The sequence below is a fragment of the Labrus bergylta genome, chromosome 7, assembly GCF_963930695.1.
Source record: "Labrus bergylta chromosome 7, fLabBer1.1, whole genome shotgun sequence".
Lineage (NCBI taxonomy): Eukaryota > Metazoa > Chordata > Actinopteri > Labriformes > Labridae > Labrus > Labrus bergylta.
The window spans coordinates 30,958,107-30,977,347 of record NC_089201.1 but is presented as its reverse complement, the minus strand read 5'-3'; the positions used below and the strand labels follow the sequence as shown (position 1 = coordinate 30,977,347).

Genomic DNA, 19,241 nt, shown 5'->3' with positions numbered 1-19,241 from the left:
TGTTATTCTTCTTTTCTCTAGTCCCTCAATTAAACAACTTTTATACACGAGGGGAGGAGTCAGCCGGCCGTCCGGGCGATGTAAACAAACTGGAGATAGGACTCTGAAAACATCACAGACAGTGGGACTCGGGTGTTACACCCATTGTAGACAGTCATGACTCACAGAGTTATTTTCAGAGGAGATACTTGATTTATACATTTAAGTGTGAACAATCACATATTAAGCCTTTAATAACTACCTTGGGTCTACTGTCTGTACTTAATACCACTCAGCAGATATCAAATGAGCTGAGATATCTAATATATTAACAAAGATCAGTTAAGACATCGAAACCAGAGGCTGCAGTACTGATGCATTTTTCTACAATAAATACTTTCTTTGAATCCAATGTCTTAGCGCTAAAGCATTTATCTTCTTTAACCTTGTATCTAATGGAACGATTGTGCAGGTGTAGAAGTTAGGTGATGCAAACAAGGTAACACATTATTTAAAAAACAATGAAACAAAAATGTATATAAAGAGTTGTTCATTTAAATGGGATTAGTTGATAGGCTTGTTAGGAATAAAAAAAAAAGAATAAATTTACCCTAGGAGCTATAACCATAAGGTTTACTCTCTTCGGTGTCCTCACATCTGCAGAAATAATAAATGACTTTATTGTATTGATGGTGATCAAAAAAAGAAAAACCCACAAATAATAGGTAAAAAACAGCATTTTGTTTCAGATGCTTCAGATAACCCTGAGTGTTGCTGTGTGAGGAGCAAACTTACTTTTTGTTACACTCGTGTTTTCAGAGAAGCTACTGCGAGCACTGCTGGTTCACTCTGATCCCGTTATAGCTCGTCATCACAGAGGACTGGCTTCAATATGGATTCATTCACATATTTTAAAAAATGTGAGTAAAATCACATCACGTACACTCCTGTCTTTCACTGTGACTCTTTCTATTCGATACATTTTTATACTTCAGACAAACACTTTTAATAATTCAGACAGAATTTAGCTTTAGCTTCTTAATTCTATTCTATTTGATTAATATTTTACTATATTTCTACTGCTATATTCTATATTTTGGAGCAACTGCAACAATCGAATTTCCCTCTGGGATTAATAAAGTATTTCTGATTCTGATTCTGATTAATGAATAAAAGCTTGTGTTTGCCATTGCTCTTTCAGTGGACTTGTTGCTGCCAGACTTAAAAGGATTATCCACTGTAGAAAATGAAACTGATTACACAAAGAGTTAGATTAGATGCTGATTATCTAGAAATGTTTTTAACTCAGTGCCTGGAATGTGTGCACTCCTATTAAAAAAAAAAGTATGACTCTTCTCTCTGGGCACTGAAACTTATCTAGTATGCCAACTCTGATGCCCCTTGTCACCGTGTGTGTAAAATAAATGAATGAAATCATTGATCCAACCGTTTGTTTTTGCACCGGCTCTTCTCTTACCTGGCACCTGCCACAGGAGACTTCCTCCCAGGGTCTAGTGATGCTCCCAGGGGTTCCTCTCCCAATGACCTAGTGTCTTTATTTAGCTGCTGTAGTCGAGAGCTGAGCTCCCCCATAACTGATGGTTTTGTTCCTTCGTCTGCACCCAACCCCAGTCCCAGTCCGCCGAGATTGCCCAAACTCCCGATACCTAGCCCTACCCCGGGCCCACGAGGCTCCACTGGGTCCCCCCACAGCTTGGACCTTCGCTGAAAGAGGTAGCGCGGCTTGGTGGGGGCTAGTCCAGTCACTGAGGCTGAACCACCTGAGGGCAGTCCGGCTCCTCCGGCTGCAGCAGCCAGAGCAGCAGCTTGTTGCTGTGAGAGGAGCTCGCTGTCAGAGCTCTGCTTCAGCAGCGGGTCCCTGAAGGTGACGGGGCCTTTGCCACCTCCTATTTGGGACTTGAGTCGAGGCTTAGGAGGCACTGGCGGCTTGTCGAGCACGAAGGTCTGCCCTTCGGCATAAGAGGTGTGCGTGGTGTGTGTGTCAGCAGGCTCACCGCTCTCTGAGGACAGTGTGGACATGCTGGAAACCGTGGAGACTGTGCTGGTGGTCTCGAGGTGGTGGTCTCGCTCTTTCTCGCTGGAGCTGCGCGTGTCGGCCTCCTCCACACCCGAGTCAGCCGCAGAGCCAGACTCGCCCACATGCGGGGGCTCCAGAGGGTCAGAGGGCTTCCCTGAGACAGCTGCTGCACCGGGTGGAGGCGGAGGCTGGGGAGTCTTAGGCTGCGTCGGGGTTACGGCAGGAGTTGTTGTCGGGGTTGAAGGAGTTTGGGGCGTTGGTGTCGAAGGGGCGGCGGGAGAGGGGACGGGCTTAGGCGGGGACACTGGCGTTCCCTGCGCCGAGAGACCGTTAGAAAACTCATCCGGAGGCGGAACAACTCCAATCTTGCGCAACTCCTCTCTCGTTTCCTCGTCGCTGGAGGACAAAATCGCAGGGGGCAGGGTCACCGTGTACGGGTCAACGTCCTCCTCTGAGCTTCCCTGAGCCAGACTCTTCTCTTGGGCTGGACTGGCAGGACGCTGAGTTTGAGGCTGGGCCTGGAGCTGAGCCTGGGAGGCTATAGGACTCGGGGATTGAACCCGAGGACTTGGAGATTTGCTCGGCTCTGTGGATGTTGGAGGGGTTGCCTTTTGCACTTCTGAACCCATCCCAACAGCCTGGCCATTACTCGTAGCGTGGACCATAATTAATCCTGCTGTCTTTTGCTGGGACGTATCCATTATACTGATCAACATACTTTTTTTATCCTCTAGCCTCTTCTCCTCCTTCCTCTCCTCTACTCGGGCCTCCATCTCCTGTCGGAATGATACAGAGGATGGTGATGAGGCCCACTGTGGTTTGGTGGGCTGGGGGACGAGAATCGATGCTGTGGAGGATCCATACCCCGCTGCCTTGGAGCTTTTAGGTGAAAAAGGGGGAGATGAGGATGCACCTTCCCCGTGTGGAGACTCTTTGGTCTGAGGGTCAATAAACATAACACTATGTTTAGTCCTGGGCTCCGGGCTGCCAGTAGGGGACTGGCTCTGGGAGGTCAGTGCCCTCTCCCTTGCGGCCAGCGCAAGAGCCAGTGGAGAGTTGGGGTCCAGGGGTTTTCCCGTAAGCGGGTGGATAAAGGTGGTCCCACTGGGCGAGGGGCTCAGGGCCAAGGCAGGGGGCGGCAGCTGTCCGAGCTCTCGAGTGAGCATCCGTTCATCGATGGAGTGAGACTGAGTCAGAGAGGGGGAATCGGAGCTGGCGGCAGAGGCGCCCTCCATGGTCCCGACAGAAAGGAAGACAGTGGATTTCCTCCGCTCTTCTAGGCGACGCTCGCGATCTTTCACCGCTCCGGCGATTGCGGCGGCGAAGGGGCCCTTACCCTGAAGCATCATCTCTCCCTGGACGCGCATGCGCTCTCGCTCGGCCATCAGCTGGTGCTGGTAGTAGTCTGCACGGCTGGTGTGTGTGTGCCCGTGGGCATGTGGGTGTCGTCCTGAGGGTGAGCTCTCTCTGGAGTGGACAGCGGCTAAGGCCAAGCTTGCTTTTTCTTGTGCGTCTTCCACCTGCAGTAAGACAAGAACAGAAAATCAACCACATCACATCAGAGTGTCTCTGGCCAGTGTTAATCTTCACACCATTTTCTAATTTAGTCGTAGTCTCCTGACGAAAATGTCCTTTATATTGAGTCATTTGTTATTGATTTAATTTAGTCAATTAGTCACAGAAATTGCACATCATTTTAGTTGAAGATATTTTAGTCAACAAAATCAGACGCGAGCTTTTATTTTTATTATGAGAAGCTCCAGGGGGCGGGGCTTCACGGACCTGCAGGCGAGAGGCTGCACATTGTTGCACTCACCACACACACACACACACACACACACACACACACACACACACACACACACACACACACACACACACACACACACACACACACACACACACACACACACACTGTCTGCTATGGTTTACAATGATTTTAGAACAGCTGAGGGGGGGACGTGATAATCCTCACTTTTCATTTTGTCACAAGTTCTTTTATTTATCAAATCGTCAAATAGCGGAGTTTCGTCTCGTCATCGTCAGAGTTGACTAATTTAAAAACAAAACAAATATTTTCATCGAGATTAACACCGTCTTTGGCACTAAACTGAACAATTAATAAAAATAATAATACAAAAAAAACATACCTGTAGTTGTTTCACCAGGGGACTTTTCTTCCTCTGGGGCTTGGTGGGAGTGTAAAGTCCGATGCTAAATTGACCCACATTAGCATAAGGGTTGTCAATAACCCTACCCTTCCTTTTTATTCGCTCAGGTGGAGTAGCAGCAGAAGGGCGGGGGATTTCTGTGGGTTCTACAGGTAGATGGGAAGAGTCCTGGAGGATGATCATAGACCGGGCTTTCTTCTGTCTCTCAATGTGAGTGGCCTGCCGCTGAGCTGCCTCGTAAGGCAGGTCCAAGGAGGAGGGCTTGAAGCTGGAGCGTCCTCCAGGCTCGTGGCCCTGACTCTGGGTCCTGGAGGGGGGAGGCGGGGGGCAGAAGGCCGGCGGAGGACCAGTGTCTAGGTGGTAGTACGGAGGAGGAGGAGGTGCCATTTGTGGAGGCGGAGGGATCGGATGGGGCTGCTGCGAGTGTTCTCTGAGGCTGTCCGTCATGGAGGAACTGCGGGGAAACCTGTGCTCTGCTGCGAGGGCGGACAGCCGATCCTCCTCAGTGGCACCTGGTGAGGGAGAGGAAAGCACAGATCACCTGGTGACAAGAGATGAGCTCAGGCAGAAGAACTGTTTTAAATCAGCCTAGCAGGTCCGCAGCTGCTGCTACATAAAAAAACACACTAAGTGTTGACTCAAACCCAGATATACCGTAATCTAGTAAAACATGTATCTAACTTTTGACAAAATGTACAATTAATTCAACATTCACTTAAGTGTAGGCTGTTCAATAATACAGGGGAGTATAAATAAAATATGTCTACTTTTGAAAGTGGGCACTGCACTTGAACATCTCTCTTTTTTGTGAATATCTAATCAGTACATTTGCACATTCTGAGCATGTAATAAAATGTTAATATGAGCTTCTAACTTTACTATCTCGACAGGGCTGCAGCAGCATGATCTTCAGTGCAATCTACTGTACATATAATGAACGAAAGAATGAAGCTTCCTTTGCTTATATTCTCTAAAATATGTTTCCTACAAGCATACTGTATACAGAAGATACACTATCATTCACCTGATTTGAATATGTACAGGATGGGTGATTGTTTTACCAAAAGACTTGGTCCTGGACATCCCCTTTGGTACTGGTATGTGACCCCTCTCAATGCCTGGGTGAAGAGCTCCGTGTAAAGTCATCCCTTGTCTCTCAAACAATGACTACAGCAAAAACACAATCAAGAATTGAACATGTCATGTCTTCAAATTGGACACGATTCCTAAACATATGTTATAATACTTATATACCATGACCAAGAAGCAGTGCATTGGTATATATTATAGATTGTCCTTTGCATGTGCACTCACACTGATCTCTGCTGGTGTTATTCTCCTGCTGGTTGGTCTTTGTTTGACAGTGGCTGCTCTGTAATCTGACTCCACGGGCTGAGATCGTAACATGGACTCTTGGGATGCCAACATCTCGTCTAGCCTCTCTGTTCAGAAAGAAAAAGAGGCAACACTAAATACTGAGGCTTATTACCAAGGGGGGATGTGTCATCATTTGTGACATTGCGAAAACACGATAGAGAATATAAAAAAAACAGATTGAAAGGCATATCTAATCTAAGCTATACACTACAACGTGAAGCTCTATGGTAATGTGTAAAAATCACTTCACTATGTCAATATAAGTTCACTGTGTTTCCTTGATGAACCACTAGGTAGTGAGCACTAAGAGTTGAAAGAGACAGAGAGAAAACAGAGAAAAAAGAGGGAGAGAGAAAGACATGTACATTTTGCTCTAAATCAACTGCTTAAATTGACAGAGCAGTGATAAAATCATCTTTATGATGTTCAAAGAGGTGTCAAGTTCTTGCCTCAGACTCACCTCCTCTTCTCCTCCGAGCAGAAGCTTGGTGGGAAAAAGATTGAGTCAGCAGTGGAGGGGGAAAATGACAAGAACAAGCCAACAGAAGAAGTGACTACTCTAAAAGTTAAGAGATAAAACCAAGATTGAATGATAAAAAGAGGAGTCAGAAATGTGATAGAAAAGGAGGGAGAAAAATGTTAAAGGTTTGCCAGTTCTCTGGCACTCACCCAGTTCTTCTAGCTCAGCGGTCATGGACTTGGAGCGCAGCGTCAGGGTGGTGCTGGGAGCCCTCTTTGGTGGCGGGGGAGCTGTGGAGAAAAGGCATGGAGTTGAGGATGAGGATGATGAAGATCCTTTGGCTTTGCGGCTCAGTGCCCTCCTGGCATCCCCCAGACGGTCAGCCCATCCCATCTTGGCTTCTCTGATCTGGTCAAGATCATGCGAACTGGACGCCTCGCATTTACTCAGGGCCCTGTTCAGGCTGCGATTGGAGCCCAACTTCTTCATGCTTTGATCTCTGTAGGATCAACTGCTTGATGATTTCTTTTCCCAGTCTCTTAGTTTTTTAGTCTTTGTGTTGCCAGAACTCCTCTCTGTTGAGGAGCCCAAAGGCAGTAAATGCACAGCGCAGTCCTTTTTTTAACATCCCTAGGTTTAGGTTTCTGAATCCTCCTAACACATACCATGCAGAATATATACACCAACACAGGCAGAATGAGTAAAAAGAAGATGGCAAGGAGAGGGAGAAAGTCATCCATCTTACTTTTAATATGCAGTCTGTGTTGAATTTAGCATGAAAGCCTTAGACGGACAGACCAGCTCACACACACACACACACACACATTATTCTCATGCTGAGGACCACATGCAGATACACGGGGGGAAAACTCCCTCACGGGGCGACATAATGACATGTGGGGCTGGCAGATGAAAGGATGACAAGTGAACTCAAAAACTAAGAAGGCGCTGCGGACTTTATTCCCAAAAGCCGAGGGGAGCCTTGCAACACTGGTATCCACACATGGCTGTTATCTCTCACAAATAAAAAAAGGTAAAACATGTTTTAGCTGTACAAGTTTCAACACAAGGCATTCAATCAAAATAACAATTAACCTTCAAATAACCAAATGAAAACTATGACATGCAAACAGAGATCATAAAGCCCCACATAAACTACATCGCCTCAATCTATCTTAGACTGACAGTCAATGCAGCACACTAGAGCGATAGTCCCAAACATGTCCTTTTGCCTTTACTAGAGGCTAACCATCCTACTGTCAACAGTGCCCGCAGATCGGTGTTCAAACGCGACTCTGGGTACAGTCCATATCAGACATCTTCATTTCCTCAACAGTCTGCACATTCTCTTACAGTAGCAGAGGAGATGGAGGAGGACGAGAGAGAAACAGAGTCAGAGCGAGAGAGAGAGAGAGAGAGAGAGAGCGAGAGAGAGATGCTTTTGCTGTAATGCAATGCTTTATTCAAACATGCAGTGTAGTCACCATGGCAACCGAGGTAGTAGTGAGGCACTGCATGGTGCAGTGGATGTGTGTTTTTCGATGTGCGCTGCTTGCTTACATGTCTCTGAGTTTCAGTGTTTTTCAGGGTATATATCCCACTAGAAAGGTAGTGGGATTGTGGGGATGGAATTTTCAATACAGCTTAGGATGTAAAAAAATAATAATGAAGGAACATTTAAAAAAAAAACAAAAAAAAAAACCTCTCTCTAGTCTGCAAAAAACGAAACGTACTCCTTCTTATCTCTCGCTTTGACTCTGTTTCGCCTGCATGCTCTTCCATCACCTCTGCTACTGTAAGAGAATTTGCAGACTGGTGAGGAAATGAAGACGGTTGATATGGATTGTAACCAGAGTTACATATGAACACTGATCTGCAGCCACTGTTCACAATAGGACGGTGATGCTCTAGTTAGTCTTAGCCTGTTAGTGTTTAAAATGTTTTAACAGGAAGGACATACCAGTGGGATCGCCCTCAAATGAACCTCCTATTTAAAAAAAAAGCAGCACAAATACTACTGAATGATCATACATTATTATAGGAATTTAATATGAATATTACAGGAAGCAGTGTGTCTCTATGATCTTTTCTACAACTACATCTAACAACCTCACTCCACCACACCCGACACCCACTAGAGACTATGATCCAATTTGAAACAGACAGAAGGGAGGACTGAGAGAAAAATGGCTAGTTACAAATCCATGTTGGATTTGGCCATGTGGTAAGGATAAGAAAGCTGGACAGAGAATGGCAAAATGTTCAGAGACTTCAAATAAAAAGGTGAGAAAACAAGGGGAGACGGGGAGATTAAGAGAGCGTCAGGCCCTGAGTAGCTTGATTCAGTCAGCACGGAGCTGTCTCGATGAATCTGGGTCAAAAGCATTTATCACTGTCTCTGTTCCCTTAATAATCACCTGGGAGGTGCATACACTACTCCACCAATCACACAAACACAACTGAAGTTTTCACAGTCCTGAGGTCATAGTTCCAGGACTGTGTGGGAGCTGAGTAATGGCGAGCGCGGTTGACATGGAAACTACATGAATTTACAGCAGGGAAAACGTGGTCAAAATCACCTAGACAACAGAAACACATATTTTCACGAACCCTCTTCCATGTCTGCATTACAGTCCACTGGATACAAAATAATTATCAAAGAACTCAAATCCTATTATAAATAAAATGTGCCATGAAAAACATCAAGTATTCTTTATCAAGTCATTGCAATCCATCTATTCAAACATTAACGTTATTTTTAAGTCATTCATTATCTAAAATAAGTTAGAAAGCTAATTCAGTCCTTAGAAAAACAAAAACAAATGAGAAGCAGCTATGAAGTGATTTCAAATTCAACCAGCTGACTGTTTTCTTTAGAAAAAGGGACAAAACTGAGAGACCTTTACCTTTCTTGCGAACGACTTCCTCTGTCTCAGGTTTTCTCGAGACGGACACCACTTTCATCAGCAGCCTGTTGCCCCCTTGTCTGATCAAGGAAACGACCTGCTTATGGCCCACCTTCACTACATTCACTCCGTTAACCTAAGAGACAGCAGACAAGAACAGAAGAAGACGTGGTGGTGAATGTAACTTTGGTTGCTCACCTCACTTACAGAGAGAGACACTTGACATGATCCAAGTTCTTACTCAGATTGTTTTTTTGCATTGTCTATTTTTTGCCATTAAAGTCTTTATATGTGATGTTTTGATCCAGCAGGTGTCGCCCTTGAGCACCAGCATGAAACCAAAACAACTGGCGCTGCATTGTTGTGTTAGCATGCTAATGCTAGCGATCTTTATTATGCTGGTATCTTCACACTGCATGTAAATTTACCTGAAATGAGCGTGATCTAGAAACACAGTTAAGCAGTGAGTACAGTATGTTATTCTTCTTTTCTCTAGTCCCTCAATTAAACAACTTTTATACACGAGGGGAGGAGTCAGCCGGCCGTCCTGGCGATGTAAACAAAGTGAAGATAGGACTCTGAAAACTCTGAAAACATCACAGACAGTGGGACTCGGGTGTTACACTCATGTGTATGCGTCACTTCCACTAATATACATCGTGACTGAAGAGAATTCTGCAGTTGTAAATTTATATTGTTCAAGCGTAACACTAGGGTCTGTAATAATATTGATACAGATACAAAAACAAGCAGCTGAAGAGCTGTTCTCAAATTACCTCAATCAGGAAGTCTCCTGTCCTCAGGCCAGCCCTCCAGGCCACTCCCTCCACGTCCACAGACTCCAGGTATTGCAACGCAGGGAATGCGGGTGTGGGGGTGAACTCTTCAATGGGTGTCTCGGCTTAGAAGAAAAAACACAAAGACAACCCCTCAAAAACAAAATGAAATGTATTGCTCTCTCAGCGATCACAATTATATCACTTCAACATGACTAGATATAGAAAATGACATTTCACAGAGAACATTAACATTTTTTGGGCTGATGGTTTAAATTGGTTCTATTTTATTTCCCGAAAATTGAAACAAAAAACTGTTAAAGATTAACATAAATAACAACACCAGCGCTGCACAATCAATTGCATTCTGTATAAAAACGTTTATAGTCAAAATGTATTGGAATGAAAAACAAACATTTTATTTAAACAAGCAATGCATCAGGTGAACACTGTAACTGTTTGATGGAGGCATCATGGGTATGACACCATATGACGCTGTCAGATGGAGCTAAAGCAAGCTGCCGTCAGATTTATAATTGGTGCCAATCAAAAAATTATTTACAACAAACAACAGCTTTATGGAGTTATTTTAGAATCAAGAGAGACATTTTGCATCACAGATATAGTTACAACCTGTAGAACAGCAGATAGACAGATACTATGAGTATCAGCTAATATACACTCTTTAATGTTTATGTATTTATTGCAACACTTATTGTTCATAGTTTTATCTCACATCACATTTTTTTACTTTTATTTTCTCATACAGCAGAGGCCTAATTGTCAAATTAATCTCTATATCAATCTATTTCAATCAATCGTATGCGGTCACATTTTTTACACTTTCTCAGCTGGATGCAAGCTTTCACAAAAAGTCACAAACACAAACTGTGCACATGCACTATTAAGTGAGGGGGGCGACCCCAAACTCCATTAAATCTTGGCGCAAATCCAACTAAATCACTGACACATGAGAGATGGCTCTCAGTGGACCACTCAGTGTGCTGCATGTGTTTGTGTGTGTGTGTGTGTGTGTGTGTGTGTGTGTGTGTGTGTGTGTGTGTGTGTGTGTGTGTGTGTGTGTGTGTGTAAAGGGTACCGGGGAGTAAAAGACAGAGTGAGTAAAAGGGAGCAGGGTGAGCCAAGATCCATGGTAGTGAGTGATGAGGCAGTAAAGCACATTCAGACTCCCGGCAAGGTGCCTGAGAAGGGGGTTGCCATGGTAACTGGCCCCGATCATGGAGCTGGCACGTGCAGGACTTAAAATGAATTTGCAGTGATGGAGATGAGTAGGGAGTAGTGATTTCTGTTGGAATTCTGGATGTATAAAAAGTGATTAGGCGTACATTTTTGTTTGAAGGATTAATGAAGGTGGAGGAGATGAGGGGAGGTGGAGGAGATGAGGGGAGGTGGAGGAGATGAGGGGAGGTGGAGGAGATGCAGAGAAGAAGAAAAAACAAAAAATTAAACAAGCAGCCGGAGAAAAGATGATAGAAATAAGGGAGGAGGAGTGAAAGTGGGAGTGAAAAGGAGTGTGTCTCGACTGAAGCTGAACGCCATGTGTGGAGAACAGATGGGACAGCTAGCCGACAGCTCAGCCAAGGATGACGCCATAGGGGCTAAGCGCGTTCACACACACACACACACACACACACACACACACACACACACACACAGACAGACACACACACACACACACACACACACACACACACACACACACACACACACACACACACACACACACACACACACACACAGAAGAATGCAGAAGCCTGAGTGTATCTGAGTATACAAGCTGAGTGTTGACCAAAGCTGCTCGTGCTGTTGACTCACACAGTAGCAATACAGACTGATCCACACTCTGACTCAGATCAACAAACTGCTTCTCACATCAAAACTCTCACACACTGAAAACACGTAGGTAGTCACTGTGAATGATTTATCAAAGGTGTGTGTGTGTGCGTGTGTGTGTGTGTGTGTGTGTGTGTGTGTGTGTGTTTGGTTCTCACCTTTGGCTCCCCGCAGGACAAAGCCAAACCCCTCGTTTTCTTTCTTCTGTAAAACAGCATTCTTCTCCTCTATGATATAGTCACTGTCAAAGAGAGAGCAAAGGGAGAGATGGTATGAACCCAACAACATCATCAGAAACAGAGAGAGAGAGAGAGAGGGGGGGCGAGCAGGAGGGCAGGAGAGGGAAGAGGGTCGGGGTTGGGGGTGAAGAGATGGGGGGGAACACACACAGACAAACTTGTACTTGACTTTCTCTGTTAACAAATCAAGTTCAATCAAAGCCAAGCAAGAAACCACAGAGCTCACAATTTGCAGGGGCTGTACTGACTTGTGTTTTTAGTTAGACACACACAGATAGAGAGATGGAGAAGGAGAGTGAAGGAGAGCAAGGAGAGATAGAGTCCTGGTGATTGAGGTGGAGATAAAAAACCTTTAAGTGAGGTAATTGTATTGCCTAATCCTCTGACTTAACATGAGAAGGGTGTGAATGTTGAAAAAATAAAAGACAGGGAAAGCGCAGACTGAATAATAATCCTAATTGATAAAAAAAAGATGGAATAGAAAGAGAACTTATTTAAGTGTTGTAGGGTGGTGGCTGTTAGTGGCGTTAACCCATGCAACTCTGCACACAATCAAATTAGTTTACAAGCCATATTTCCATGTCCAAAAATTCTCAGCAAAAACCAAAGCAGAGTTAGTTAAGCAGCAAAGTAAATAGCACTATATTAGCTAGGTTTGCAAACAAAATTCAAAAAGAGTTATTCCTCCAATCAGACATTATGACAGTGTTATGACAGTGTAGATAAAGGCAGGGACTTAACTAAATGCCTCAAGCTGAAAGTCAAACATAAATGAAATGTATAAAAATACTATGAGGGTGGCCTGAATACGCTGCTTCTTAAAGTCTTTCTATGTGATTTTTCATACTTAAATATATAAATCAAGTATCTCCTCTGAAAATAACTCTGTGAGTCATGACTGTCTACAATGGGTGTAACACCCGAGTCCCACTGTCTGTGATGTTTTCAGAGTTTTCAGAGTCCTATCTTCACTTTGTTTACATCGCCAGGACGGCCGGCTGACTCCTCCCCTCGTGTATAAAAGTTGTTTAATTGAGGGACTAGAGAAAAGAAGAATAACATACTGTACTCACTGCTTAACTGTGTTTCTAGATCACGCTCATTTCAGGTAAATTTACATGCAGTGTGAAGATACCAGCATAATAAAGATCACTAGCATTAGCATGCTAACACAACAATGCAGCGTGAGTTGTTTTGGTTTCATGCTGGTGCTCAAGGGCGACATCTGCTGGATCAAAAAATCGAATATAAAGTCTTTAACAAAAGACTATCAAAGAACATGTTCTCTGCTGCCTTTCACAGTGACTGTGGGGACAGTGTCCAGATTGCAGTCTCACGTCGACAAAAGCATTGGGATGTAAAGATGTTTTCATTTTGTGATTTTCATCATTATGGGAACTTAACTCAAGAGCTGAAGCTGATGTAGAGGGAAAGTGTTCAGGCTGTGGGTGGCTGCACTCTCTGTTAGCTTTTGTTACACTCCACAATCTCAGACTTACCAAGGGAACACAGAACTCCTGCTGCTGGAGCCAGGAGACCCAAAACAAAGCTTTCTGCAGGAGGGGGTCAAAGGTTTGCTTGCATAAAAAAGCTTTCTCGCCATTTTATTCAATTGTTATGCACAAAAACAAAACAGTGTTGTTCAAGAGTCACTAAGATGACTTGTTTGAGAACGGAACCTTTTATCCATTATGCTTTCATCTCTGCTATATGACAAAACAGATTTGATGTTAATGTAATATTCTGACTATCCTCCTTCAGAATCTCTGTCTGCCTCCAGACCCAATATAAGAAAAATCACATTTCATACGAGCCTCACAATAAAAAATGATTTCCAGGAAGCCCTCCTTTAACTATAGTTATTCTAATCACCAGAGCAGGACAAAAACCTTTGGTGATGCTGCTTTCAGTCAACCTTCCTGAGGGTCTGAGAGGAGCCCAGAATATCGAGTTTTTTAAACGCAGTCTGAAAACTCATTTATTCAGTCTGGCTTTTATATAGTGCTTTATATCAATTCACATCTTAACATTATTGTATTGTCTTTTTTATCCTACTACAATTTCAAATATTCTTCTCCTATGTATTCATTTTAATATCTTATTGCTTTTATGTGTCATATTTTCTTTTTTTCATTTTTATACATTTTTTTTTTTTTTTATTCTTGGTGTGCATTAGTCTCTCAATGATTTTATAAACTACTTTTTAGTCAATAACTTTTCTGCACTCTTGTTAAGCACTTTGAACTGCAATTTAATTTGTCTGAAAGGTGCTATATAAATAAAGTTTGATTGATTGATTGATTGATAATAATCCAACAGAATGTAGTTCAGATATCTAAGAAACGATTTAATATAACATTCAAATGTTTCATCAGCCCTTAAAAATATTACCAGTATCCTCAGAGCATTCATTTTTTGATAGCATACCCGTAAAAAAGGAAACATTTATTCCATTGAAGTCAAGGTCTGAACTAAATAAGATTAGTTTAAAGGTAATACATCTCATCCCTAAACAAAAACCTATACATACCACCTAATGACTCATGAGATTATCATGAGTTAGTGTGACTGCAACAAAATGCTTCGACAAACCTGCAGGTCTTGTAACAGAGGCGACATTTATTATAACCTCATCCTAAATGCAATAACCTGACATTTTAAAAAAGGTTGGTATAGAGGATGGAAACAAGACACACTCAGTCTCGACCTGTGTCTCCAACTGTCTGTCTGCCATTAAAGTGTTCATTTGCACCTTAGAAAATAACCCAAGCTTGCTACTCTTGCTCTTGGTTAACAAATCTGACTTAGAAGAGCTGAAGTAATGACACTCTTTACACATCATCAAATGTCAGCTTGAGACAGGGATGGAACAAAAAAAAATAAAAAAAAATGAACAATGAGTGAAAAGTAAATCATCAAGCAGCAGCCTGAAGAAAGAAGATAAGTCCAGCATCATGCACATGCCTATAGCCATGCATGTAGAGACTTTATATTTGTGCATGTTTCAGACTAACAAAAAAATGGTTGAAAAAATTACGTAATACAAATTCTCACATTTTCTTTTTTAAAACTGAGTGCACTGACAGCCTGCTGCCTTTAGATGGCAGCAGCTGCATAAAACTCTACACTCCACATGGACTCATTTACCCCTGGTCTGGCATCAGTGTTATGACTGCTTTAGTATGTACTCTCTACACTACAAAATCCGACGTCTAGATGGCACAAGCATGGCTACAGAAAGAGAGAAAAGTGCTGTACCTGTATGAGGTGAAGTTGTCGTAGGATCCCACAGTGTAGTGTCTGAACAATCTCTTGGTGCGGTCCTCTCGAGTCTCTGTGAAACAGATCAAATGTGTTTTTTTTTATCAAAGCACAACATCGGGAAAATCCAGGACTACCAAATTCAGTTTTAATAATCTCCTGTTAAAATGTGTGATGTGATCAAAGACTGAAAATATCTCAGAAGGAAAAAAGAGAAGTTCAACAATGCGTTTCATTTGAAGCTTTCAGATTTAAAGTCAGTGACTCGAGTTGAGATTTGTGAAGTGTCATTTTATGTTTAGAGAGTAAACCTGATTATATCAATTTCAAAAGGAAGAGTAAACTATATTGACTATAAATAAAACATTACTATTATGACAAGTTTTTAAACCTGTAATGATGAAAATACCATCACATGTTGACTTTGTCAGATTCCCTTTAAAATGTAATTTTGCTTTCACACACATAATCCAAGGCTTCAATTCAAAGTGCAGAAGAGTTTGTTAAAAGCAAGGTCAACCACATTTGCATGCTAGTGCACGCTGTTCTTGCAGCATTTTGTCAAAGAATTTAGTAAATTGAGGAAATTATCTGTATCTAGAAACTTTGCAGAAATGCACAAGAAGAAGAGTGTGGAAGGACACAGTTTAGTCGTTAGCATTAGATTTAGTTTGACTAGTTCAACTTTACACAACATTCCCAAAAGTAATTGTGTTTTCCACCCTAGTTCTTAGTATGTCTTTTAAAAAATCCATAAAGTAGTTATAATCAATAAAATGCTTCAACTATAATAATTTAAAAGAGTATTCTTCACTGAACCTTTATTTATATCTCGAGAAGACATTGAGGGTACACCATTTTGGATAACATAAAGAGTGCATTTAAACAGAATACCAACATTATTAAAATTACATATAAAAAAGTAAAAGTAACACAAAAATAAACTTGCAGATACATCGGGCCCAATGTAGCAGTAAGCTCCAATCTGCAACTGTTAAAAGAAAGCTTTTCGACTGTTGCCAAGTGCTTGCTTCAGGTGGATTCATGTTAGGTCTCTTAAAATTAGAAAATAAAGTCTCAAGATAACTTGTGTTATGTGACTGTTTTTTAAAGGTTGTTGATAATTTGATATAAGGAGCACATGACAGCTGTTCCTGTACAAACAGCCAGTCTTTGTCTTCACTTGTGTAATTGTCCAACTATTTTTAACCCTCAGGCATCAGTTTAATTTACTACCCTCTGAGGTCACTAAGGACAAAAATGTCCATGCCAAAAAACTGCTATAAAATAGAACAGATTCATATTTTTTTCTACTTTAACCCTTTTTTTTTTGCATAAATCTCTTAAACAACTTCAGCCCTGCTCAAAAATATAAAATATTGAATAATTATCGGGAATTTCACCCTTTAAATGCCAGAATCATGTAATCAAACTGACATTTAAATGGTTAAATTCCTGATAATTACTCAATATTTGATATCATTTCTAGAGTTGTTTAAGAGATCTATGCAAAAAAAAGTAGACAAAAATATGAATGTTCTATTTTTATAGCAGTTTTTGTAAATTGGACATTTTCGCCCTCCAATGTCCAAACAGGGAACTACATTTTAAATCTGATGCTACACAAAAACTAACAATACATCAAAGTAAATATTTTGGATAATCTTTGACATATCCAAGACTGATTAAAAAAAATCCCCCGGCCACCAAATATTTGTTTTATGGAAAATAACTCATTTTTGTGTTTTTTTTTCATAAATAACAACAGTAATCAAACTAGCATTTAAAGGGTTAAATTCCTAAAAATGATTGAATGTTTGGTAGTTTTGAGCAGGGCTGAAGTTGTTTAAGAGATTTATGCAGAAAAAAGTAGAAAAAAATATCAATCTGTTCTATTTTTATAGCAGTTTTTTGGAAGTGGACATTTTTGTCCTTAGTGACTTCAGAGGGTAGTAAACATGTTTCCCAGTATCCTATTGATCTATTAAATAAATTAAAATGTGCATTCCAAAATCTGTTAAGAGAACAAAAAATGGTGCCATATGCATTAACACAGAGAAAATGATGGCCAGATGAAGAGTTAAAATCTGACCAAATGGACAGAAATGTCCATAGTGATGCATGAGGGACAGAGAAATATTTACATAATTTTTGGTATTTAGTCTTGTATAGAGGACAACTGGTGTAAAGAAGCTGATGTGTGTGTGGTTCCTAGCAGCATGTGGGTGGATTTATCCTTCGGTAGTGCTGATAGAGATCAATGCCCTCTCCCCATCCCAATAATATACTGCACCACCACTAAACAGCAATGTGCTGACTACACACCTCAAACGCCTTTCAGGACACACAGAAACCGTTAATTGGGCAGAGCTGTGAGAGTGCTGATCTGAGACACATGAGCATGGCTTCCTGTCACTCTTTTTTTTACAGTTTTCAATATTATAAGTGTGTCAATCGAACTGTTTGAGAAATCCTGTAAGTGTATATGTGAGCAAGAAAAAGACAAGTAAAGAGGGAATAAGTGGGGAGAGATCAAATTCAGCGAGGAGACTTAAAGTGGCTGAAATCCTCAGATCCACTTCAGCCTGTCCATCTGACTGTCGTGTGACTGACAGCCTGTCAGCTGAAAAACAACTTGAAGCTCTGATAACAGATTCCACTGACAGTTGTGACACACCAAATAAGGAAAGTCAAATAAAAAAAAAAAAAGGATCAAGCAGTCCAATCAGTTCTCTTAATTGTATGCTCTCGTTCTCTCATCCACGTTTTTCTCTTTGAATTTCTTTATTGATTTTACGCTTGGTCAGCAATGCAGTTTAGCATAATAAAGTACAGTTTTTTTTACATGAAATAAAAAGAAAAAACACATTATATTCAACCCCTCACCCTACCACAAACATCTCTTTCTCTTTTAAAATCTCTCTTCCAACAAAACGAAAGATTATTTCCAAGACAATGGTACCTCTTAAACAATGAAAATGAAAATCAAAAATACATACAGTACATATGTTTTGCCTATACATACCCTCACACATACACATATGTACATTGTTGTTCTCTTCGTTAAATTATTGTCCATTTCGATGGCATGTTGTTGATTTGTTTTCTGTTGTGTCCCCCCAGAACATGCAATGGGATTTCTGAATACAGCTTGGATAGTTTTGGCTCGTGCAGTCACAAACTTGTCACTTGCAACATCTAGGACTTTTCAGTAATATTGTCATATCATTAAAAGCTACTTGCAGTTTCTGAATGCTTTATAGTTTGTCCATAAGTGTGCAGTATAGAGAAGTGTACAATACACTTGAAACAGAGACATCTTCAGGTTACTTTCTGCATGTCATTCCCCACTCGATCTCTCCCTGATTTTCTGACTCTATATACTTTCCTGTTTCTCAAATAAAGGCAGAAAAAGCCCCAAAATAAATCAGATAAAGAAAGAACTCTTTACAACAAACTAAACCTGTGTATAAGGATGTTTGCTTGTGGATAAATCTTGCAGCATTACCTGCAAATATCATCATTTTGCACTATCTTCTTTTTAAAGATTTCTGTACATATATAAACAACACAACTTCAGAAGGTCAACACTTTTTTATTTTTTATACTCAGATTTTTTTCCTCAACTGTTTTTAGGTTCTTGTTTAAATGTCACATATATTTTTATCCCTGAATGGGTTATGTACATTTCTTGTATAAGTCTATTTTTTAATTGCACAGGTTTAAGTTTGATTCATCTAGAGGTATTCTTTTAATCTTTTATTCAGGTTAATATATATGTATGGGAGGGGTTTGAGGTTAAGTTTTAACAAATGTTTCATCTATCTATCATCTGTCATTTTTTTCTGTAATAAAAAGGCAGAGATATTTTACTTTATAACAGACCTCAAGATTATTGATCAACACTTTAAACACAGGAAGGTTCACCGTCTGATTCTCTTTGACAGATAAACACAACACTCTTACTGGTGTTATATTTGATTTCATGTTCAGCACCATTAAGAGAACATACAGGAGACCAGGGCTACTCAGACTGGAAACAACCAGGTCATCTGCATACACAAGATAGCTCATCAGACTGTTACCAATCATGCAATCAGTAGTACAGGCTTTCAACTGATTGGACAGATCGTACTATTTAAAAAGGAACAGGGGGACAACTTCCCCCTTTGTCCAACAG

General features: G+C 41.2%; 1 protein-coding gene across 1 annotated transcript in view; it reads right to left on the bottom strand.

Moving 5' to 3' along the window:
- Positions 1 to 19,241, bottom strand: part of shank3a (SH3 and multiple ankyrin repeat domains 3a) — a 167,383-nt gene that overhangs the window by 9,638 nt on the left and 138,504 nt on the right. Inside the window, exons 14-23 of the mRNA XM_029281382.2 lie at positions 15,059 to 15,134; positions 11,720 to 11,802; positions 9,708 to 9,832; positions 8,932 to 9,067; positions 6,235 to 6,315; positions 6,026 to 6,049; positions 5,503 to 5,630; positions 5,250 to 5,355; positions 4,168 to 4,700; positions 1,457 to 3,537 (exon numbers count right to left, since the gene is read on the bottom strand). Of these exons, the coding sequence (XP_029137215.2) occupies positions 1,457 to 3,537; positions 4,168 to 4,700; positions 5,250 to 5,355; positions 5,503 to 5,630; positions 6,026 to 6,049; positions 6,235 to 6,315; positions 8,932 to 9,067; positions 9,708 to 9,832; positions 11,720 to 11,802; positions 15,059 to 15,134 (3,373 nt within the window). The remainder of the gene's footprint in view (positions 1 to 1,456; positions 3,538 to 4,167; positions 4,701 to 5,249; positions 5,356 to 5,502; positions 5,631 to 6,025; positions 6,050 to 6,234; positions 6,316 to 8,931; positions 9,068 to 9,707; positions 9,833 to 11,719; positions 11,803 to 15,058; positions 15,135 to 19,241) is intronic.